Here is a 25051-nt window from a genome sequence, read left to right as displayed (position 1 = left end):
TCCTTCAGGGGAAACAGTCCAACTGGGGGCTCTCAACCTTTCAGGAGTCTGATTTGTATTCTGTACCCCCCAAGTTTCACTTCACTTAAACTACTTGCTTACAAAATCAGACATAAAAATACAAAAGTGTCACAATGCTATTACTGAAAAACTGCTTACTGTCATTTTTACCATATAATTATAAAATAAATAAACTGGAAAATAAATATTGTACTTACATTACAGTATATAGTATGTCAAACAGTATAAACAAGTAATTGTATGAAATTTTAGTTTGTACTGACTTTGCTAGTGCGTTTTATGTAGCCTGTTGTAAAACTAGGCAAATATTTAGATGAGTTGATGTACCCCCTGGAAGATCTCTGTGTACCCCAGTTGAGAACCACTGCTTTAAGGCTCTCTCTCTGGAGGCAATGTCCTCGCCCTCTCTGGGCCTTTCAGGCCCCAGCTCTCCTGCTGGGCCTCTAAAAGAGTTCATTTCCCCATATGGGATGCATCAAAGTCAAAGCCACTTTCCTAGTGGCTTCGGGGAGGGGGGGAGCCCATTCTCTACTCGATCCCAGCTCAGCCCAGAGATCCTAAAGATAGCACCTGTCCGCTGTGCCCCTTTAACTAAGATGCATTGCTGCTATGATTCCCCGGGTCATTTCTTCACAGCCCAGGATGTTCTTCATCCTTACCTCAGGTCCCAGTCACCAGTACAGAGCTCCTTTAACCAGCGAGACACAACATCTATGCTCCTCCAACTCCAGCAAGGAACTAATCTTACACTGGCCCTGCAGCTCGTCTTATACTAGACTGCTGGGCCCTGATTGGCTGCCCCTGCAGCCCCTTTCTGATTGGCTGTTTCCCACACAACCACTCTAAGTAGCTTGGAGGATTCTCTCCATAGCCCTTCTCTGGGGTGAGGTGTGGCAGGGTCATGAGGCCTCGAGCAGGGGGCATTAGGGCCTGGTCCACCCTGCCAAAGTGACCATACATCCCGTTTTTGCCAGGACAGTCCCATTTTTAAGCTCTGTCCCGGACATTATGCCATTTTTGGTAAATCTGGGCATTTGTCTCATTTGCTCTTACCCCACGGGGGCGCAGAGGACTGTTCGGGCAAGTGCAAATGGGACAAATGCCCAGCTTGGGGGAAAAAAAAGTTTTAACGGCCCCTCTGGCCAGTAGCGACACAAGCCCTCTTGGGCCAGCAGCCCCTGCAGGGCTGGCCTGAGCCACCTGGTGTTGCCACTGCCTCTCTGAAGAAGTCAATTGTTATTTCTGCTTTTAAGTAAGTTGCATCTAATAATCACTGCCTACTTGAGGGAATATTGTGATTATGCACCGATACCTTATCCTGTAATATGTTCAAGACTATAATAAATCAACTAATAGGTAATATCTTCAAGTCATGCCTAATTTAAATTGAAATGAAAATTACAAGATTTCAGGAACTGATCAAATGCAATGCAGCCCTTACTAAACAGAGGAAAAATTTAGCATTTATTTATTAGTTGTGGGGTTTGTTACATGTTTAGATTTAAAAAAGCATGAAGTAGCAGTTCATACTGATATGCATCAGTGCACCTGCCAGTAACTAACCAGGCAGAAGTGGTAACTTTAACACTTTTGTTATGTTGTTTCTTAGCCCATATCCTCATTTTGACTCACAAAACTAAGTTTAGCTGATTTAGCCTTCAATAGACCTCATTATCAGCACCCTAAATCCAATTTGAACATTAGCATTTCATTGTTCGTCAGTCTGAGTCAGGTCTGTTTTAGGCAAAGGCTCCTTAATGGCAGTCTCCATCCCAGGGAGACTGGTCCTTCTCCGGGCTGCAGTCTCTATCTTCCGCACCAGATCAACATCCCAACGATGGGTTACAAAACTAACCACAGTCCCAGGCACCGTGCTGCCTACACGCCCAACCCGCCCCACCCGATGGAGATAGTCTTGCAACGTGGATGGGAAGTCATAGTTGACTACAAGCTCCACACGGCTGGTATCCAGTCCACGGGAAGCTAAGTCTGTGCAAATGAGGACATCCCTTTGTCCCTTCTGGAAGGTGGTGAAAATGCCTGCTCTCATAGCTGCAGGCATCTGTCCCTGGAGCCTCAGGTGCTTGATTTTGTGATCATCCAGGATGTAGCCGAGCCAGTTGACGGTGCTGGCATTGTTACAGAAGACGAGAAGGGCTCCGCTAGAGGGGCCCTGGTCTTTGATGAGCTGCAGTAGCTCAGATGACTTGTCGCTGCCTTTGAGGCGGATGAATTTCTGCTTGACATGGGGCAGGAGGTGGTGCAAGTTCTGGCTGGTGAGAGTGGTGAAGCGGCCCAGATCGGTGACCTTGCTCAGCAACTGACCTAGCCCTTCAGGGAAGGTGGCTCCGACGATCACTAGCTGGGTTTTGATGTCCCACTGGTCGGCCACCTCCTTGGGGCTGTGGGCGATGGGGGCTTGCATGAGCACCTCCTCCACCAGATCCAGGAAAGAGGAGTCCAGCAGCGTGTCAGCCTCATCCAGCACCAGACAGCACAGCCGCTCCAGCCTCACCATCCGCTTCCGCAGCGCCTTGCACAGGGCCCCAGGCGTGGACACCAGCAAGTCGGCATCGGGGTCCGAGCGGAGCTGGTTTTTCACGCTGGCCATGCCCCGGCCCCCGCCAATCTCCCGCACCCGCAGTCCCAGGGAACGGCCCAGGGAGGAGGCCACGCTGCGCACCTGCTCCGCCAGCTCCCGGGAGGGCAGCAGCACCAGGCTGCGAGGGGAGGGCGGCCAGGCCGGGCCCAGCGCGGGCCGAGACAGGAGTTTCTGGAACAGCGGGAGGAGATAGGCCAGGGTCTTGCCGCTGCCCGTCTCGGCGGCGCACAGCGCGTTCCCCCCGCGCAGCAGGGTGGGGATGGCGCGGCGCTGCACGGCCGTGGGCTGGGTGACGGAGAGGGACCGCAGGGCGGACACCAGCGCCGGCCCCAGCCCCAGCGCCTGGAAGGAGGCGCCCCCTCCCGCGGCTCGGGGAGGCTGCGGGGCCAGGGCCGGCGCCTGCTCTTGGGAGCGCTCCAGCTGGAAGTAGTCCCCGCAGGCGCGCCGGTGCTTCCAGCCCGCCGAGACCAGGAGCGGCCGCTCCCAGCGCCCCAGCGTCAGGCAGCGAGGCTGGCTCAGCTGCGGCCGCCGGCTCCGCAGCAGCAGCTTCCCCGCCCGGGTCGGAACCACCGGCCCCTCCCGGCCCCGCCTGCGCGGCTCCCGAGCCAGCCGCAGCTGCAAGGCCCAGGGGATCCGCACCACGTTCTCCGGGGGCCGCGGGCCGCCGCCCTGCGCCCAGCGCACCAGGAGGAGCCGCGCGGCGGAAGTCCTGCCCCCGCCCAGCGCCAGCTCCCCGGGGGCCGCCATCAGCCGCCCGGCCTTGCTCAGCGCCATCCCGGGCGGCTACCGCGGCCTTCCGCGAGAAGCACCCACGTGGGGAGGCGAAGGGGCGCCCCCTGATGACGTGCGATACGAGGGCCGGGAGGGGAGGCGCATGCGCAGCGGGAGCCGGTGCAGGCTCGGGGGGGGTTGCGGCCGTGCAGCGCGAGGGCGAGCGAGGTGCCGCCGGCCAGGCTCAGTTCGGCAGGTGAGCGGAGCTGGCGAGGCCTGGCTAGGGGCGGCGTTAGCCGGGCGGCTCCAGTGTGTGTGGGGCGCCCTGCCCTGGGGGGCTGGTTCTCCGCGATGGAGATGCGCGCCCGCTCCCTCCCCCGCCCCTCAGGGCCGGCCCTAGGGCTCCCCCCCGCCCCCAGGGCTCCCCCCGCCCCCCAATAGCTGCCCCATGCCCTGCTCCACCGTCCCCAGGCTCCCCGCGCCCCCCCTCGCGGCCGGCCCGGGGGTCCCCTTCCCTCCCCGGCCCGCGCGCCCCCCCCCCCCCATCTCCATGGCTGCTTCAGTGGCTCCCGTTTCTCCCCATTTTTATAACTGCTCCAGTCTCTGCTTCTCTCACTCCCCAACCCCTGGTCTCCTTAGTCCAGGGGTGCTCAGACTGTCAGTACAAAAGATGCAGGCCTTGAGCACCATCCTGGGACCAATCCCTTGGCAGGAATCCTTGTTATTGGGTGGGAGCCAGTACTGAGAAGACCGAGCTGCCCCCTAGGGCACCATGGTGATAGTTTGTAGAGATAGAGATTACAGTGGTGCCTAGCATGTGCCAGGCACTTTCCAGTCACTCCCTGCCTCGTGCAGTGAGAAAATTTTTTGTCTCTTCCACTGCACTAATGGCTTCTTTCTCCACCCCCAGATCTTGCTGTATCCGCTTCTAACTAGGAGGCTTAGTAGTCACCTCTAACTAGTAGATATCTGCCCAATTTTTAAACCATAGGGTTGTGTTCTTCAGATGCATGCGCAGATGGTAAGCGTTAATAATGCTAATGGGTGTTGTATGTATTGACAGAACTCTTATTGACTTATCTGGTAGCAGAAGCAGGTCTCTTGTTTGTAATTAAAATTGGTTGGAAATAAGTGATCTGGTCAATAGGGGCCTCATGCACCGCCCATGGAAGTCAATGGAAAGACTCATTGACTTAGCGGGCTTTCAGTCAGGTCCTGAGAGAGTAGCAAAGTATGCTACAAAATATCTGAAGGCAAATCATTATTAAAGGTGATGAAGACAGCTGCAACAACCTCTCCCAGTTTTTATTCGAGGACACTGGCTCCTGGCAACTTTAAATGTTAGATCATGTGCAGATGTTATATTACACATTACAAGTTGTTTCTAATTAGCCAGTTCACCTAGATAGTTTAAACTATATATGAAAGGAGTGCCTTATTCCAAATATGCTGTTTTCCTGTTTAGTCCAAACTCTAGTTGCCTACTTTAGATCAGTCTTAAGTATACGCTGACCCAGTAGGCAAAGAAGAAAAACTATCCCCCAGACCTCTTACCATGAATTGTCATCTTGCATTTGTCGCTTCTTTTGTGGTGAGGAACTGCTTGAGAATGTAGATTCTGGGTGTTCTGATTCTTTAGGCTATTTACTCAGGTTCTGCTAATGTGTCAACTTTTGCCTCTGACTGACTTAAAATTAACTGATCAGTTGTGTGAAAAATTGACTTTACACCCACAAGGCAGAGGATTGAAACCCTAATAACGAGAGGCCAATAGGAAAGATGAAGAGAGACTCTCACAACAATGAGATCCAAAGATGAAACGCAACAGCAGGAGAATGTCAGGGGGAATGCTAGGATAGATCAGTCTGTTGTACCAGAGAGCCTCAGCCCCCTTCACCCAAAACTCCCCTCCGAGCCTTCCAAACACCTATCCCACCGAGCACCACACAGCATTAGGGATGCCTGGGCCGGTGGCTCATACCCTGCACTGGGCTCAGCTGCTAGTCCCAGCTGAGCTGAGGGTGGGAAAGGAGCACAGTTCCCCTGCAGGGAGTTGCTGGGACTGGGTCAGACCCACCCCCATAAACCTTCCCTGGCTGCAAGAAATGCTGCGCCCCATCTCCCGTTTCCTGCGCCCATCACTACTTAGCCACGGGGGAGCTGCTCTCCTGTCCGCCCAAGCCCTCCGCACCCAGACTCCCCCGCTGAGCGCTCCAGACCCCCCCTGCTGATCCCCATTGCCCTCCAACACCCAGACCCCCTGCTGAGCCCTAACCACATTCGTCTGGATGCCCTGCATAGTCCCATTGCCCCTGCACCCAGAACCCCACCATCAAGCCCCAGTGCATCCAGATCCTTCCTGCACCCGGACCCTCCACTGAGCCACTTGCACTCAGATTTCCCCATACACAACCCTCTTATCCCACACCTGGAACCGCACCACTCCCACCCCCCCCCCCCACACACACACACTAAGCCCCTCCACACTTGGATCCTGCTGGGCTGAGCTGCCTGCCCACACCTGGTGCTCCTGGCACAGAGGGGCAGAGCCCTGGGATGTGTCTCACCACCAGGGGTGGGGGGTGATCTCCCACCTCTGTGAAGTCAGTGGCCTGTTTCTCACTGCTGTGCTGGAGCCTCCACATTTATTTATTGACAAATAAAATTTGCAAATTTTTGCAGAATTTTAAAGTAGTGTGCACAGAATTTTTAGTTTTTTGACACATAATTCCCTCAGGAGTAGTACGTAGCTGACTCCAGCTACTGTAACAGCTTGTTGTGAAAGGGGACACAAGCAAGATGAGGCTGCAGAGCATGAACTCCACAGCTTCTGTTGCACCCAGCATCATGTAGGAAGCATAGTGCAGCTGCTGAAGAATTGGTGTGATGTGATCTCCATAGCTGATGTCTAATGGATGTTTTCTACATCAGCTGAAAGTGACCTTGAAGTATAGCCCTAGCAGAAGAGTGTTGCAGTTCTCCAGTCTAGAAGTCTCAAAGGTGTGGACTGTTTATTCACATAAATTCCACACCACTTCTTTTAGTCAGATAAACTGAGTTCTACTGTGTATATCAAATACACAAACTAAACTGAAATAACATTATTAAGGTTGCAAAGTGAAGCACTCAGAAGTAAGGAAATGCTGGAATTAAGGTTGTCTGTGTCACTTTAATTCACCCCTCTCTTGTGCATATTAATTTGATATTCTTTAATTACATGTTCACATGGTATTTTTTTCCATAAAATTCCTACCTCATTTAATGCACATAATGGATGGTACTCACTTGGCAGCTATTCAGTATTTTGTTTTCTCATTGTTCGCTATTGCCCGTGCCTAATTTATTGCACATTACTCCAATCCTTCTACGAAGACAGAATTAATAATTCCTTCATGGGTTTTTCGATGGTACCTGATCACTATAATGTTTGTGAAGCACTCAGACACTAATGAATTTATTTTCACAGGAGATCTGTGAAATGAGAGGTGGTTATATCCCCATTTTATGGATGTGGGGACGGAGATTAAGATCAAAAGCATCCATAAATTGCCTAGGACTGAGTTTTACAGAGTCAGCAACATTATGTAGGACTCTGTGTTCACAGCTCCAATTGACTTTCAGTTGTAATTGTAAGTAATCATCACTTTTGCAAATCACATGCCGAAGTCTCAAGTCAAGTATCCAGAAAATAAGCAACACATAATTAGTGACCACCTTTGAAAGGTTTGATTTAAATGAGTTGCCTAGCGTCACATAGGGACTCTGTGGCAGAGAGAATCCAGTTCACCAGGGCAGCATTCACCTGCCTTAACTATGAGACCATCCTTTCTTTTCTTGCAAGCCCCTGTTCAGTTACTATACACCTTCCAGATTCTGCAACAAATGAAGCAGGGGTCCTACAGACAACAGTCTCCTTCATTACACACCCCTGATTCATCCACAGAGCAAGTCTATCCTGTACACTGAATGAGGGAGGAATGCTTTGGAAAAAATAGTATGTAATTAAAGTTTGTATCATAATGCATACGCTCAAAGGAGTCAAAGTAAGGTTTCCCAGGCAACCTTAATTCTGGCAATTCCTAAATCTTGAGAGCTTGACTTTGCAACGATAATGTTTTCATCTAGTGTTTTTGATTTCTGTGTAATTTCGTAGGCTATAAAAAACTAAACTGCAAAAGTACAAATTCCATCCTGTGACATCTTATCAACCCCTACATGGGTCATCAGTAGAGTTAGAACCTTTAATTCTACCGTACACACCTCTGCTACTTGAGCTAATGGAGTAACTGATAGTTGATTGTAATTCTGTATGTGTACTAGCAGTAGAGAAAAATGAGACGCTTTGTCAGAGGGTTTCACAAGTATTTATAAGCAGAGGAATGGTTAGACTCAAGCAGAAATCTTTGGTTCCATTGCAGGCTCTGGAAGGGAGTGTGCTGCAATGGGCACAGACCCTTCTGCTCATGCCATCCAAGTTTTATCCCTTTTGCCTTGTTCCCTCCACCCTGTCCCTGTCCTGTTCTCCTCACACAGCCACTTCCACGCTCCACTTCTCCGGCTTCTCTAGCCAGTCTGTTTGCCCAGACATTCCAAACTCTTCCTCCACCTTGTCTCCTGTCTTCTTACCCAGCCAATCTCAGTTCCTCCCTCCTGCAGCTCCTTGTCCAGTCTGTTTTTCCCATCCTCCTCCTGGTGTCCAGCTGACTCCTCTCTGCCACCATGCCTCATCAACAATAACTGTGTGCTCCTAGACAAAAGATGTACACCACTGCATGGAAGGGACTCCTCTCTATGAGTGTGCAAGCTGCTTGCACACACTAGCGTGACCAAGGACAGCTGCTGGTGAGCCTGGTGCCCACTGGAAGCAGTAAAGCCATGCTGGAGGAGCTAACCGGGCTGGGTGCTGGCTCCTGTGAGCGGCATCCCGACATGCTGCTGCAGTTCCTGGTAGAGCCCTGCATCTCCACGGACATCCACTTTATATCCACAGATATCCTCATCGGCAGATATAATTTTGTATCTGCACAGGAATCTAGTTATAAGTACACAGTAGTACTTATAAGGCTGGGAGTGAAGGCCCACCTGTATTTCTTTTAGATGGTTGGCTTATAAATCAGTCTGCTTTGCTCCTTAGCAGTCAAATGCAGGGATTCCTGAAGAAACTCATTTGAGAAAATGTGAGGTTAATCCCTTTAGCTAGATCCATTTTCTATCAAAATGAAAAAGCAAGTGGACAACTTTTTTTAGTAATAAATAGTAGGTTTAAAAAAACAAGAACATGAATTTTGATGGCAGTGGGGTAAGGAAATCTTGATTCTACATGTACACTGGCAGAGAGAATGTTTCCCTCATTTGTTTTGCTTTCTGTTTCAGAGCATACAACAAAAGGAATGACTGTGAACACTCCAGCACTCTGTTTCAGAAGCAAGAAAATTCTGGCTCCCATGGTGCGGGTTGGAACATTACCCATGCGTCTTTTGGCTTTGGATTTTGGTGCTGATATTGTATACTGTGAGGTATGAAGGCTAAGGAGATGGGGGAGGCTCTGTTTTCTTATGATATGGCAGTTTTATGAACAATATTGGTTTCTCAGTAGTCATATCCTCATGAATGTTAAAGGGATTAGTATTGTTACTGAATGGTCTTCAAACTTTCATGTGTAGCCTTTTATTTTATTTAGAGTGAATTTTGTAATGTGGTATTACACCACCGTGGGTTTGGCTCTGGTGGCTACAGTTTCAAGCTTAATGGAGTGAAAGTCACCTCTGCTATTTGCTTCAGATTTAGCTTCTCTAGGAACACATAAGGGCCAAGGATAGTGACCACTCATACATTTATAAGTATAAGTCTGTTTTATAAATTTTATTAAAGTTACAATTAAAGTTATGATTACGCATATATATATATATATATATATATAAATAAAAATTCTATAAAGACCTCTGCACAAGTTACAAGTATAGTTATACTCACATCCTAAACAATATTCTTATGGTCTGGTGGCTGCCTTGCCAATTGATCACTAGTAGAGGGATGGTTCCTGCTAGAGTTTTCCATAGGAAGCTCAATTTTTCTAATCTGGGCTAACATTTTACAGGCCTGAGCCTGTAGGCCTTGCATTTCAACCCTGTTTACTTAGGGTATGTCTACACTAGGAAATTAGGTCGAATTTATAGAAGTCGGTTTTGTAGAAAGCATTTTTATACAGTCGATTGTGTGTGTCCCCATACAAATGCTCTAAGTGCATTTAGTTGGCGGAGTGCGTCCACAATATCGATGCAACCGTCGACTTCCAGAGCATTGCACTGTGGGTAGCTATCCCACAGTTCCGCAGTCTCCTCCGCCCATTTGAATTCTGGGTAGAAATCCCAGTGCCTGATGGGGCAAAAACATTGTCGTGGGTGGTTCTGGGTACATATCGTCAGGCCGCCCCCCTTCCCTCCCTCCCTCCCTCGGTGAAAGCAATGGCAGACAATCGTTTCGAGCCTTTTTCCATCGCAGATACCATAGCACTGGGAACATGGAGCGCGCTCAGATCACTGTGGCAATTATGAGCACTATAATCACTGCGCGCATTATCCAGCAGGATATGCAGAACCATAACCTGCAAGAAAAGTGAAACCAGGCGAGGAGGAAGCGACTGCGGCGCAGTGAGGAGAGTGATGAGGACATGGACATAGACTTCTCACAAAGTACGGGCCCCTGCAGTGTGCACATCATGGTGTCAGTTGGGCAGGTTCATGGTGTGGAACGCTGATTCTGGGCCTGGGAAACAAGCACAGACTGGTGAGACCTCATAGTGTTGCGGGTCTGGGATGATTCCCAGTGGCTGCGAAACTTTCGCGTGCGTAAGGGCACTTTCATGGAACTTTGTGACTTGCTTTCCCTTGCCCTGAAGCACAAGAATACCAAGATGAGAGCAGCCCTCGCAGTTGAGAAGCGAGTGGCGATAGCCCTGTGGAAGCTTGCAACGCCAGACAGCTACGGGTCAGTCGGGCATCAATTTGGAGTGAGCAAATCTACTGTGGGGGCTGCTGTGATGCAAGTAGCCAACGCTATCACGGAGCTGCTGATATCAAGGGTAGTGCCTCTGGGAAATGTGCAGGTCATAGTGGATGGCTTTGCTGCAATGGGATTCCCTAACTGTTGGGGCGATAGATGGAACCCATATCCCTATCTTGGCACCGGAGCACCAAGGCAGCTAGTACATAAACCGCAAGGGGTACTTTTCAATGATGCTGCAAGCACTGGTGGACCACAAGGGACGTTTCACCAACATCAACGTGGGATGGCCGGGAAAGGTACATGGCGCTCGCAACTTCAGGAACTCTGGTCTGTTTCAACAGCTAAAGCAAGGGACTTACTTTCCAGACCAGAAAATAACCGTTGGGGATGTTGAAATGCCTGTAGTTATCCTTGGGGACCCAGCCTACCCCTTAATGCCATGGCTCATAAAGCCATACACATGCACCCTGCACAGTAGTCAGAAGCTGTTCAACTATAGGCTGAGCAAGTGCAGAACGGTGGTAGAATGTGCATTTGGGCATTGTGGGAGGACAGCATGAGGTCAGAGAACATTTCATCGTGAGTGCGTTTTTTTCGCCTTCTAATCTTCACTAGCCTCTGGGAAGGAGAAACATATGCAGCTGGTGGAGGGGGGAAAAAAAAGGGAGAGTGGTAGTTAAAAAGACACATTTTATAGAACAATGGGTACACTCTTTCATGGTAAACCTTGCTGTTAACATTACATAGCACATGTGCTTTCATTACAAGGTCGCATTTTTGCCTTGTATTGAGGGTATGCCAGGTTTGTTGTGAGAGATCACTCGCGCAGGGCCAGGCAGCAGAATTCGGCTTGCAGGCAGCCATGGTAAGCCACAGTTTTTTGGCTTCTTTAACTTTCATAACATGTGGGAATGGCTTCAAACAGCAGCGCCTTCGTTTCCCATATGAAGTAGCCATTGGGTTGCCCAATAAAAATGGGTTGGCAATTTAAAAGGAGGGGCTGCGGTTTCCAGGTTCACGTGCAGCAGAAACCCAACTAACCCCCTCTCCCACCCCCACCCCCCCCCCACACACACCCAATTCTCTGGGATGAAACCCAATTCACCCCTCCCCCCACCGTGTGGCTAACAGCAGGGAAGATTTCCGTTCAGCCACAGGCAAACAGCCCAGCAGGAACGGGCACCTCTGAATGTCTGCTTACTAAAACCACCCTATTTCAACCAGGTGACCATGAATGATATCACTCTCCTGAGGGTAACACAGAGAGATAAAGAAGGGATGTTGTTTGAATGCCAGCAAACAACGGGACCATACGCTGCAATGCTTTGTTCTGCAATGATTCCCGACTAGGTGCTACTGGCCTGGCGTGGTAAAGTGTCCTACCATGGAGGATGGAGTAAGGCTGCCCTCCCCAGAAACCTTTTGCAAAGGCTTTGGGAGTACATCCAGGAGAGCTTTATGGAGATGTCCCTGGAGGATTTCCGCTCCATCCTCCATCCCCAGTAGCTGTACTGGCCGCGAATGCCAGGGCAAATTAATCATTAAACACACTTGCTTTTAAACCATGTATCATATTTATAAAGGTACATTCACCAGAGGTCCCTTCTCCGCCTTCAGGGTCCGGGAGCCCGCCTTGGGTGGGTTCGGGGGGGGGGGGGGGGGGGGGGGGGGGGGGGGGGGTAACTAGGTCTAGGTCCAGGGTGATAAACAGATCCTGGCTGTTGGGGAAACCAGTTTCTCCGCTTCCTTGCTGTGAGCTGTCTACAACCTCCTCCTCATTATCATCTTTCTCGCCCCCAAAACCCGCTTCCATGTTGCCTCCCACTCCTGGGACGGAGTCAAAGCACAGGGTTGGGGTAGTGGTGAATGGCATGCAGCTCATCATAGAATCGCGGCATGTCTGGGGCTCTGAACCGGAACGGCCGTTTGCCTCTCTGGTTTTTTGGTGGGCTTGCCTGAGCTCCTTAATTTTCATGTGGCACTGCTGCAGGTCCCTGTTATAGCCTCTGTCCTTCATGCCATTGGAGATTTTTTTCAAATATTTTGCATTTCGTCTTTTCGAGCGGAATTCTGCCAGCACAGATTTGTCTCCCCGTACATCGATCAGATCCCGTACCTCCCGTTTGGTCCATGCTGGAGCTCTTTGGCAATTCTGAGACTGCATGGTCTCCTGTGATGATGAGCTCTGCATGGTGACCTGTGCAGGTGAGCTCGCCACACTGGCCAAACAGGAAATGAGATTCAAAAGTTCGCGGGCCTTTTCCTGTCTACCTGGCCAGTGCATCTGAGTTGAGAGTGCTGTCCAGAGCGGTCACAACTGAGTACTCTGGGATAGCTCCCGGAGGCCAATACCGTCGAATTGTGTCCACAGTACTCCAAATTCGACCCAGCAAGGCCGATTTAAGCGCTAATCCCCTCGTCGGGGGTGGAGTAAAAAAATCGATTTTAAGAGCCCTTTAAGTTGGAAAAAATGGGCTTCGTCGTGTGGATGGGTGCAGGGTTAAATCGAGATAATGCTGCTAAATTCGACCTAAACTCGTAGTGTAGACCAGGCCTCAGATATCTAATACATACCTATCACTTCTAATTACTGATCATTCTTATACTTCTGTAATCCTACAATTGAAATCCATGTAGCATGCAATGATTACCTATGATATAGCATATGAGTTAATTATAAAATCACACAACACTCAATAAATGAATGATAAAATGGACCGATTGGGTACACATGCACTCCCTTAATTAAAAAAATAACATTAAGAGGAAATAGATGACTCAAGATATTGGTAGATATAGAGCCTTTCATTATGTTGCCATTTGAATCCAGCACAGGTTGGTCATGAAAGTTTATTTGATCGCTGTTTGGGAGCCTCAATGAAAGGAACATGGTGGTTTAATTTTAGTTGCAAATGGAAAATTGTCTATGAACAAAAGCCATCACCAGAACTACCTCAAATTTTCACACTTGTTAGCATTCTTGGAGGAGAGGCAAAGGATTGAAGTGGGCTAGCATTATGGGGTTTGTCTATAGAACTTCTGGCAGTGAGCCTTCCAGGCAGAGTAGAGAGACTTGCGCTGTCTTGTCTTGAGTAGCAGTTTCCAACCCCTGTCTCTGAACGCTCTCAGAAATTACCAGGTAAGCTGGCCCCAAAGAGAGAGTGTACACACAGCTTGACTGGTACAACTCAGGATCTGGTCCTTAACATTGCAACACTGAAATATATTTATAGTAAAACTTTAAAAGATAGTGAATAAGGCTGATAAGTAGAAATAGAAATGGCTACATATATAAAACAAAACATAAAACGAAATCTTAGGTCTACACTTAGTAGTAGTTTCAGTTCCTGTCTAATGAAGTCGATTTTCTCCCAAGGATTCAGTCTTTGACAGAGCTTGTGGTTTTCAGTCAAAACAAGGATCTGAACTTTCATGAGCACCCACCCCCACCCTTCAAGGAATTTCCTCTGTGAATTGATAACAAAAATTTTGCACTTATTGCTCAGTTATAGTTCAGTAAACCTTTTGAAATGCTCTCTGATTTTAATCTACTCTTCTTGATAATTTCACATCCCCTTGTTGTTTGCATATACACATGGGGCTTACATTGTATTGAATAATAATGCTTAGTTTACATCTGAAACAGAGAGAGGTGACTAAACATGCTTTTTCAGGCAAAGAACTTGTTTATGAACTCTGCCATGTTACAGATTTTAAAACGTATCTTCAGTGTGTAAGTGTAACTCCTTATATAGTGTCTATACATTCATTTCACAATGGTTAATTAATGAAGGGTGTATCATTTGATAGCTTACATTTGATACCTTGCAAGATGCTGTTGATTACTCCTCAGGGAACTCTGTGCCAAAAAAAATTATGCACAGAATATTTTAAAATTCTGCAAAATGCTGCAAATTTTATTTGTCAATAAATAAATGTGGCTCCAGCATGGCAGTGGGGAGCACAGGCCACTGGCTGCATTGAGGTGGGAGATCACCCTGAAGTTCTTACCTCCATCAGTACAGAGACTCAGCAGTGAGGCTTCACCTGACCCTGAAACAATGCAAGGGCTGGGCCTGCCCCAGAAACATCCTGGGGCCCTGTCCCTCTGTGCCAGGTGTGGTTGGGCAGGCTCAGCCCAGCAGGATCCAAGTGTGGGGGGATCCAGGTGTGGGGTGAGAGGGTTCTGTGTGGGGCAATCTGGGTGTGGGTGGCTCAGTGGGAGATCAGGATGTACAGAGGCTTGTTGGGGTGTTCCAGGTACAGGGTCAATGGGATTCTGCAGGGGATTCCAGGTGCAAGTGGTTGGGGCTCAGGAGCGTGGGGCTGGGTGTGGGGAGATGGGGCTTGGCAGGGGGGGACTGGGTGTGAGGGGGCTCAGTTGGGGGGTCTGGGTGCTGGGGGAGTGGGGCTTGGTGGAGTGGGGATTAGTGTGGTGGGGGTCTGGTTGTGAGGGGCTCCTTGGAGGGGTCCAGGTGTAGGAGGGTAGGGCTTGTCAGGGTGAGGGTTTGATGGGCCTGCTTAACAGAGGAGCCCCAGCTTCTGCTGAGGGGATGCCACCTGCCGGGCTCCAGCTTTCCCCAGCGATTCCCCTATCCCCTTTTCTTCTCCATCCCCCTCCCACATTCCAACCCCCCTTCCTTTCCCACTGCCTCTGCCCCCATCCCTTTACCCTCCCTTCCCTCATTTCCCCCACACCCCCAACCCAGCCCCACCGTGGGCACTCACTGTTGCACAGAATAGAAAACAGGAAGGCTCCCAGCACACCGAAATGGTGCATGACTGGCGCTAGGACCCAGGAGGCAGTGTTCAGCTGCAGTCAGTGTGAGCTGAGACACAGCTTCTTTCAGCTGGGCAGCTCTGCACTTGTGGAATGAGGGGGGCGCAGTGGCATGTTAGCCCGTGCCTCGCCTCTGTTTGGAGGGGGGCAACCGCCCAAAAAAACTGCATCCATGGGTGCGCAGTCCCACAGAATCCCCCCCTCCGAGTATATTGATGGATAAATACTGCGAAAGCAGTATGTTAGGTGTAGTGAGCTTGTCTGGCCTGATAGAAGTTGCTTTTACAGAACAGTGAGCCCTTTGCCAATTGGCATTAAGAAGTTCTGACGATCACACCCCCCCTCCCCCTTACGATGAAGCAGCGTAGTCAGCCACCAGCTATTCTGTAGGCTTTGGGTCATAACCCTCTTGCCTGGACAAGTGTCTGCTACAGTATTTTTTCTTCCCTTAATATGCACAATTTTCATGTCGTATTCTTGGAAGGTTATGCACCAATGTAGCATTTTGGAATAGGTATCTTTGGCTCGATATAGTTGCACCAACAGAGAATAGACTCTTGAGGGTTGTGTCACTCACCCCTTATGATACCGTTCAGAGGTCTTGTCTACACAGGGACACTTGGGAAAGTTAATCCAAATTAATTAAAGGTGTGAATTTAAATTGGACTAGTTAAACCACATTAAACCCATGTGCAGATGCTCTTATGCAGAATTAAAGTGGACTTAATTTGATTTAGTGTATCATAGAATATCAGGGTTGGAAGGGACCTCAGGAGATTATCTAGTCCAACCCCCTGCTCGAAGCAGGACCAATCCCCAATTTTGCCCCAGATCCCTAAATGGGCCCCTCAAGGATTGAGCTCACAACCCTGGGTTTAGCAGGCCAATGCTCAAACCACTGAGCTATCCCTGCTCCCCTGGTTGTAGTTCACTTTAGAAGTGAATGTAGTTCATTCTCCTGAATGTCCCTGTGTAGAGAAGACCAGAGAAGACAAATCATCCCCAGTTCGTAGATGGGGAACTGAGACACACATGACTTGCCCAAGGCCATGCTGAAAGTCTGGCAGAGTTAAGAGCTGAATGCAGGTTTGTGTCCCAGTCCAGGGGAAGCTGCTGAATCAGTTCATACTCTAGATGCTCTGCCCAAGCATACCCTTTTACTGGCAGCCCATGCCCATTTTCTGGATTGTACCTGCTGGCTTTGGGTTCCTTGGCAAAACAGTGTTGTGGATTGTCTGTGCTGCCAAAACACGCTTTTAGGCTTCCTGCGGTCTGGCGTCTTGAAGCTTTGGTTTCCAGCACAGAAGCCTGCAGAAAAGAACCTATATATTTTAATTCCCAGGCTGAGACACTTTTTATGGTTACAGCCTGCAGCTTTACCATCCAAATTAGAAGCCCTGAAAAACTGATTTTGGAGTAGAAATACTGGCAGACCCTTTGTGTTGATTGTGGAATGGCCATTGTAATAGCCTTCAAAATTATCACAGGATATGAAAATGTCTTTCTAGAAAAAAAAGGACCGATTACAATAGAGTGGGAACTTTAATCTGTAGATAACATATGCTCTCAGTTCATTATAGTCTTCATACAATTTTGTCTTCCATGTTCCTTAACCATTTGGCTTCCTTTTGTCTTCTAAAATAGGTTCCTTTTCTGTATGATATAGAGTCTGACCTTGACTAGATACACCTCTACCCCAATATAACGTGACCTGATATAACATGGGTTCGCATACAACGCGGTAAAGCAGGGCCCCCCCACCCCACCCCTCCAGGGTCTGGGAGGCAGGAGTTGTGGGGGGGCATTTTTGGGGGCCCCGCAGGCCCAGAGTGGCCCGGGGGATTAGCAGGGGGCTGGGAGCAGCCCGCTCCGCTTCCCTCGCCCCAGCCCCAGCTGTGTTGCTTGGGGGAGGGAGCTTGGGGGAAGGGATCCCCCCACACACACACTCACCAGCAGCGATGGAGGAGGAGCAGCCTGGCCCCAGCCCGCTCCACTCCGCCAGCTCCCAGCCACGGCGTCTGAGTGCCTGTCGGGGCGGGGGTGTGGATAGGGGTCGGGGCAGTCGGAACAGGGAGCAGAGGGGTTGGGTACGGGATGGGGTCCTGGGGGTGATTAGGGACAGGGGGTCTGTGGAGGAGGCGGTCAGGGGACAAGGAGCAGGGGGGCCAAAGCAAGTTTGATATAACGCGGTTCACATATAACGCGGTAAGATTTTTTTTGGCTCCCGCGGACCGCGTTATATCGGGGTACAGGTGCAGTTTGAGCAAAGACAAAAAATCAAATTTATTGTTGCCTCGTTTAATGGCTGTTGGATAGTGAAGAAATGGAGAAAAGTTGTCAGTAAAATCTGATTCTTTCAGCATTTGAGAATATCTCCAGGAAACTGCAGAGTTTCTCCTATCTAGAGAGGTGGGTCCTGGGCTTCTCATCAAGGTAACGCTCCTGGACTTTGCTGATGAGAGGTTGCCCCCTTTTGTATCAGCCTTTGCATGATAGGATTAGTCTCCTGGCTATAGGTGTCTGGTCACTTTTTGCCCCAAGCTCTAAAATTACCATAGGATAGTTGATTATATGGGTCACTGATCTAGTCTACTGTTATAACATTTCTGTACATATGGTTATGAAATCTAATTGTGGTCATAAACTGTTGTATTTTACAGTGTTTCTTTAATTTTCATTCATGTCCTCTTGTGCTGTTTCTCTAGAGCTGAACTATAATATCTCTCATAAGAGGCAAATTAACCAATTTTACTTTGATAAACTTGCTAGTGTATTTTTATTTTGTTTTTTTAATTCACTTACATATATTTCTGATCTTTATTCTTAGGAGCTGATTGACATAAAGATGGTGCAGTGCAAAAGAGTTGTAAATGGCAAGTACAATATATTTTGATAAAAACTTTCAAGTACCATTTTTCTTCAGTAAATGATGAGAAATGCTCGTTTACTTTGTTGATTTGGTAGCCAGAGACACTTAAGCAGTAGCTACAAGAGGTGTTAATATTCCCATTCCATTGAATAAAGTGTTAGAGGGACACATTTGGGTTAAAAATAAAATGGAAAAAAAAATAATTTCATTATTGTTATTCATAATTACTTACATTATTAAAACTAAAAGGTTAAGATCTAATTTGTTTTTAGCAACTTGCACATAATTGGTGAAATCTTTTAAAATGACTTCTTGCTTAAAGAATGAAATGAGTTTATATGTTCTCCAACAACTGGGTCAGTTTGCTCAGTTTACAGAGGATTTTTTTTTTTTTGGTCAGGTTTTAGTTCTTTCTGTTATAACAGTAATAAAGTTTCCATAACTGAAATTTAGTTGATAATTTGGTTGGTGTCTCGTTACATAGAATAGAATCCAGCTTGCTTTGCAATGGATGTATGCAGCTAACAGCACTGAAAGCATTTTTAGTAATGTTTACAGATAGAATTTGAAGACGAGGGCTGGTCGATTTTTTGAATGCAAAATGTTTTAATAAAAAGATCTCCTTTTTGTAATGGAAAATTAGCACCAAAAATGTTGGATTTTTTTTCCAAGTTTTCTGGTTTTCAACTGAACTGGAAAAATAATTAGTCCTTTTTAATGTATTTTTTAAAGTTACCCCCTATTCTCTCCTTTTTCCCCTTCCCCTTTTAGTGGCAAAATGGAAAAAAGGGTGGGGGGAAAAAAGAGGAAAAGAGTGGGGGGAGAGGAAAAAGGAAGAAAATTACAGTGGGGTTGTGAAATGGGGGTTAAAGGAAAAATTAAACTAAGAGAACAATGTTTGAAACTGACATTTTTCAAAGAAAATATTGTTCCATTTCAAAACCTGCAAAATTAAAATGACTTACAAACTCTTGTAGAAAATATTGAAGTCCTTTTAAGTGTACTTCTACTTTTGACCAGCTCTATTGAGGAAACATTGGAAGCATTTATGTTGAATTATAGATTCAAATTAACGCATTTACAATTTTGTGCACTTTTACCATTTAAACTGAGGTGGTTTTAAGTGCACTCAATGCACTTATTTCCATTAAATGTATGCTGTGTTTTATCTTTATATATTCAAACTCATTGGTGCTGAATAAACTTCCTCCTCAATAACTTTATATTGGGAGAACTCCAGTGAGCTATATCACCTATATAGTTAGTCTTCTGATTAAGGATATAAGTATTAAAGCTGAAATACAATGTGCTTTGGGTTGTTTTTTATGAGAAACCTAGAGGCAATTATTAGAACAGACCTTGGAACACACAAACATTCATGTTCGCTGTTAGATATGCAGGCCTGCCTGTAAAGGCCTATACTTTAAGAATTTAGGTATATGTTTATTATTTAGCTAGTTATAGAGGTATAAAAGAAAGAATCAAGCCCCCTAACATTCACAAATAACTATACCAAGCAGTCTCTTCTTTAATGTGATAGCTCAGAGGGACACTCAAGGATAATAGTCTTTAACATAGAGCTATTCTCAGTGTAGGTCAGTTTTTTGAGCTCTTGCCTTGGCTATTTGGCTTGCCCCTCTCCCCATTCATAAGCTGAAAACCTACAGTTTCTATACTGTTTTAAGGTACATAATGGTGAATATCACAGTAATGGTGCTGTACAACCCAGAAAAGCACATGCTGAAATTTTTGACTATCATGTAAACATGTAGCAAACTGGGTCTTGATTTGTTTTGTTTTATAAATGTTTATGTTTTAGTTAGTAAGTTGAAAAAAAAGATAAGATGCACCTGAATTGTTTGAAGATGAAAGTGGGGTGACAAAGGTGTACGTCAATTTTTACGTTTCAGAATAGTCAACTAAAATAGTGGCTTCCACTTTTGTACGGTGCCTAATGCAATAGGGTCCTGACTTGGTTGCCCTTAAGGTGCTACTGCTACATACATTTCAAATAATAAGTAGTGACTGCATGAAAAGAGTGAAGAACTGGACTAGAAACAAGGCAGAGCATACGTATTAATGGACCGGATGGAACACATTCTGTATAGATTTATAGTTAATATAGTCCTGTTGGCACTAATGAATTTTGCTGTGTAAATCATTACAAGATGACCCAGTTTATGTTAACAGTTTGAATGAGAAGGGCTTAACTGACCCTTCTGAAAGCAGATAAAATTTGAGTCTACAAGTATATGCTTTCAAGAAATGAGATTCATCCCAGTGTGAAGGATCCCCACAACGCTCTATACACCTCTTCTGCCCTTCAAAGTGGATCTTAAGAGATAAAGGGGGACTGGCACCTTCATCCTAAAGGTGTCAGGTGAAATTGGCAATTATGACTTCTAAGGAATTTGTATATGGTGTGGTGTATTAGTATACTTTGTCTAATATTATTCTTATTTTTGCTAAAAGACCACATTTGTTTTCCTTAGTTGCTGACACCAGATGTCGATCTATTTCATCTGTATTTATGATGATTTCTCATTAGGACGTTCTAGGTGGCATCTGTCAGCTAATCACATGAAAACTGCTGCTGCATAATAAAATTCTTTAATGTTCCAACTCAACCTTGGAGTCAGTTTGCTAATTTTTATATTAGAGAGTTATTGGCTAGAAAATTGTATTTTTTTCCCCCATCAAACTTACAGATTAATGGAATTAAAGCCAGAAAAGGCAATTGTGATCCTCTAGTTTAATCTCCTATATAACACAGGCCGTAGAACTTCCCCAAAATAATTCCTAGGGCATATCTTTTAGAAAAATATCCAGTCTTGATTTTAAAATTGTCAGTGATGGAGAATCCACTGCAACCCCTGGTTAAATTGTTCCAATAGTTAATTGCTCCCACTGTTAAAAAAAATTTCTGCCTTTTTTACAATTTTGAATTTGTCAGGCTTCAGCTTCCAACCATTGGGTCGTGTTATACCTTTCTCTGCTAGATTGAAGAGCACATTATTAAATGTTTGTTCCTCTTGTATAAACTTCAACCAAGTGACCCCTTAATATTCTCTCTGTTAAACTCTAGGTTGAGCTCCTTTAGTCTCACTATAAAGCATGTTTTGTAATCCTTTAATCATTCTCGTGGCTCCTCTCTAAACCCTCTTCCATTTATCCACATCCTTGTTGAATTGTGAACACCAGAACTGGACACAGTATTCCAGCAGCGGTCACACCAGTGCCTAACACTGAGGTAAAATAACCTCTACTCCTACTTGAGATTCCACCATTTATGCAGTCACAGCTTTCACTTTGAACACTTGGAGTTATGGTTTTTCAACCTTTTATCCTTCTGCTAACCCACACTGAATCACTTTTTCTGTTCTGTGATCCCATATTTACTACTTGCAGCCAGTCCTCAGTTGCACCTCAGAATCCTTTGTGCCATTTTCCATGAGAACCAGTATAGTGTTTTATGGGTGCATTTGGCACCTGAGGACTGCCTTCAAGTGGTTAAGGAAAACTGGATGAGGAGAGCCATTTGCTTGTGGCCACGTTTTTAGAACCTTTCACCTAGATTAATGAACATAGGCCAAATTGAGCCTTGGCATAAGTGGGTGCTATTCCCATTGAAACCAAAATGGAACTGCTCCTACTTAAACCATGGTTTAATTTGGCCCCATGATGGGAGTAGAGAAGGGGACGTTTGAGGTATTTGATCCACGCCACTTTAATATAGGAATATCAGCAGTTTTGAAAAGGTAAAATTAGTTACTGTATTTTGATATATAATAATCTATAAAAATATTCAGTCTGAACAAGTAGAAAAATAAATCATTGAATCAATGTTACTTACAGCATCTCAGTGGCTTGTCTGTTTTCGTCTTGATCATGGAGTTAAATTCAATTGTTTTATACTCAAATGAATTCACTGTATTAAATTCAAGGCTTCATAATGCATGTGCAATTCTCATTAAGACCTTTTATCAAGAAAATTTTAGAGTCTGGTAATTTCTGTAGGCTAATACAAGTCACTGTTTTGCTGTACCATACCTCTCTTCACAAATGTTTTAGAATATTGCCGTAATCCTTTTGGATTTAGCACATGGATTTTGCAGTAGTAATCACAGCTGCAGTCCTTCCCAGAGGACCTGGCAGTGTTTTGGGGAGAGGAAGAATGCTGTGTATGCTTTCAGTAAATTACACAAATTGGAGATGCCATCAGGTTAGCTTGGGCTCAGAATGTTTTCTAAAAACAAGATTTAAAAAAATTGAATTTTTTTCAATTGGATTCAAGTCGTTTTAATTCTAGCATAGGGTAACGGTAGGAGATGTCTGGAGTCCAGCATTCTCCTGGGGTATCCATAAGCAACACTGCAGCGTTATGCCTGGTGATTGAGAACTGGAGAGTGAAAGTGACTAGTTCACATGCATTGTGCAAGGTGAGAGAAATTAATGAATATTAAAGGTTCACATTTTAAAATACTTCTTGCTCTTATTAGAAATTGAAAGAAATTAAACCTATTAACCTAAATGTTAATGTTCCAAGTGTCTTTGACATAGCTTACAAAGGCAAATAATAAAACTAGTGACTGTTGTTTACCCCAGGAACTACACATCGTTACACAGGCTTTAATCCTTAAGCCTCTCCCTCTCCAAAAGCCTTGGCATGGCCTGAAAATCAACAGACCTATTTTTTGTTTTGTTTTTTTCCAGAACATAGGCTAGATTTTAAAGCTGAGGCCGCCTCATAATGAAGGCTCTACCATCAGCTTCTCCTCTAAATCAAGAGAGATCCAGTTCAGGTTCTTGCGCTGATTGTGGGTGGATCAGTATGGCATGAGAGAGAGACATGGACAGTCCCTCAAGTAGTCAGGTTGTAAGACATTTAGGGCTTTTAAAAACCAAATCAGTACCTTAAGCTGGACTAGGAAACTAGCCAGTGCAGAAGATAAGAGTCCATGTCAGTTCCTGTTGGTAAGCACAGCTACCAAATAGGCTGCCTCTGGTTCTGCATCAGCTCCCTGGTTGGCTTAAGGTGCATTGCAGAAGCTTACAGTTATGTTAGTAGCATTGACCAAGGAATTTTAAAAAATACATATTTCAATATAACATCGTCTTTAGAAAAGCTAGCGAAAGTGCATCACTAACAGACAGAGCAGAAGAACTGCTCTAGCCATTCAGGGAAATAACTCATTTATTTCTATGTCTGCTTTCATAAACAAGTTTTGTTAAAATTTCAGTAACATCAAGTTAATAGTTTAGACTCGTGAACTAGGACATTCAGCAGTAAGTCTTGCATTTCACGCCCTGATTCTAAAACCACTGTTTTTTCACAAATATCTGTGTGAGGGATGAAGCATTGGTTGTAACGCTTAATTGTCCGTTCTGTTAGTTTGTATGACAACCTAATGAACTTTTCAGTCTAGTTGATTTTGCATATATGACTCAACTCTGCATTGTTTCTTAATAAACTTTGATTCTGACAGTGAGGTGTACAGCTTTATTTGGTAGAATTTCATTTTATATGCACATTGTATATTTTTAATTGCTTCACCTGGCTTATTTTGTGATTATATTTAGCTATATTATTTTCTCCCATTTTTTGTATCTCTATCCTATTTCACGTAGAGGTGCTTGAAACAGTGGACTTCGTAGCTCCGAACGAAAGAGTTGTTTTCAGAACCTGTGTGAGAGAGAGAGATTGTGTTGTCTTTCAAATGGTAAGACACCAAGAACAGTTACATTTCTGATATCAAAGAAGATTAATTTTACTGGCACTGTACTGTTTAGATATGTCTAAATGTAGCTCTGTGTCAGATGTTAAGCAGCTCCCAGATTTCTCAACCGGTGTTAATCTTTCTGGACTCTAATTTCACACTGAGTGCATTGCAAGATTTCTAAACTAATTGTATACAAGCATACACACAATAGGTGACCAATGTGTATATTGTGGGCCACAGAAGTAGCTTATTTCTACACCATGTCATCTTAGCTATGTGTTCAAACATACTAGTACCAAAACTAAATTACAGTGAAATGTCATCTTACAATCATTTGTAATTTCATTAAATAGAACTCATAGGTAGACCTCATTTGTGTTTAGTAGTTTTAATAACATTTAACACTTTTTTTATCAGCATTTTTTGTTTTTCTTGTTCATTCATTCAGTTAACTGGTTCATTTGCATGTGTCAATCCTGTAAATAACAGTGATGTTTAACATTTCACAATGCCATACAAGTCACAGAAGAAAGAAGGACATTGTTCCCGCCCCAGATAATACAAGTTTTAGACAACGCAAGCAAGGTTTGGTGGGCAAGGATTACAGAGCTACAGTCACATAGGTCTCAGTTTAGGCATATCTGTGTCATGGTGGTTCAGCTAAGATTTGCACATTTAGAAGAAAAAGGGACAATATTTATTGTGAATATAATGTTTTTATTAGATTAAAACAAATTCAGTTTTGACTTTTAAAATGCAGGACAACATGTATGTTATATAGTGGGCCCTGATCCTGCAAAGATTTAAGTACATTCTTGACTTCACACACTATGCTGGCTTCAGATTTGTCTTTAACTGACTAATTTTGCTACCGAGTAGTGGATCTCTGTCATATTATACATATACCCACTCTAAAAAGTGTATAAAATGTGTATATCTACACGAGGGGTGGCCAGCTGTGGCTCCGGAGCCACATGCGACTCTTCAGAAGTTAATATGTGGCTTCTTGTATAGGCACCGACTCCGGGGCTGGAGCTACAGATGCCAACTTTCCAATGTGCCAGGGGGTGCTCAGTGCTCAACCCCTGGCTCTGCCACAGGCCCTACCCCCACTCCATCCCTTCCTGCCCCCTCCCCTGAGCCTTGAGTGCCCTCGCTCCTCCCCCTCCTCCCCAGAGCCTCATGCACACCACGAAACAGCTGATTAGGAGTTGCGGGGAGGGAGGGAGAGGTGCTGATTGGCGGGTGGGTGGGAGGCACTGGGAGCGGGGTTGGGGAGCTGATGGGGGGCTGCTGACGTATTACAGTGGCTCTTTGGCAATGTACATTGGTAAATTCTGGCT

The 25051-nt window shown here is 45.7% G+C and overlaps 2 protein-coding genes across 7 annotated transcripts in view; one reads left to right on the top strand and one right to left on the bottom strand.

Moving 5' to 3' along the window:
* Nucleotides 1-1462: 1462 nt before the first annotated feature.
* Nucleotides 1463-3397, bottom strand: DDX28 (DEAD-box helicase 28). The gene has a single exon (XM_007053983.4). It carries the CDS (start codon nt 3395-3397, stop codon nt 1730-1732), a length of 1668 nt encoding a protein of 555 aa, XP_007054045.2. The 3' UTR covers nt 1463-1729.
* A 56-nt stretch (nt 3398-3453) lies between these two features.
* The window catches only part of DUS2 (dihydrouridine synthase 2), a 54827-nt gene continuing 33229 nt past the window's right edge, over nt 3454-25051 (top strand). For 2 of the 6 annotated variants that reach the window (XM_043526337.1, XM_043526332.1), the window contains exons 1-4: nt 3454-3590; nt 8708-8850; nt 17947-17992; nt 23617-23708. In XM_043526337.1, coding sequence (XP_043382272.1) covers nt 8725-8850; nt 17947-17992; nt 23617-23708 — 264 coding nt within the window. In that variant the 5' untranslated portion in view covers nt 3454-3590; nt 8708-8724. Of the gene's footprint in view, nt 3591-4244; nt 4356-8707; nt 8851-17946; nt 17993-21200; nt 21239-23616; nt 23709-25051 lie in introns of those variants that run through there. The other 4 variants (XM_043526333.1, XM_043526334.1, XM_043526335.1 and 1 more) reach the window with 4 other exon arrangements.

Source organism: Chelonia mydas, chromosome 12 (genome assembly GCF_015237465.2).
Source record: "Chelonia mydas isolate rCheMyd1 chromosome 12, rCheMyd1.pri.v2, whole genome shotgun sequence".
NCBI lineage: Eukaryota > Metazoa > Chordata > Testudines > Cheloniidae > Chelonia > Chelonia mydas.
The sequence above is the reverse complement of the archived record's forward strand: the minus strand, read 5'-3'. Positions and strand labels throughout refer to the sequence as shown.

Excerpts from the sequence above, each read along its gene's own strand:
- DDX28 (XM_007053983.4), bottom strand. The coding sequence starts at position 3,397 with ATGGCGCTGAGCAAGGCCGGGCGGCTGATGGCGGCCCCCGGGGAGCTG.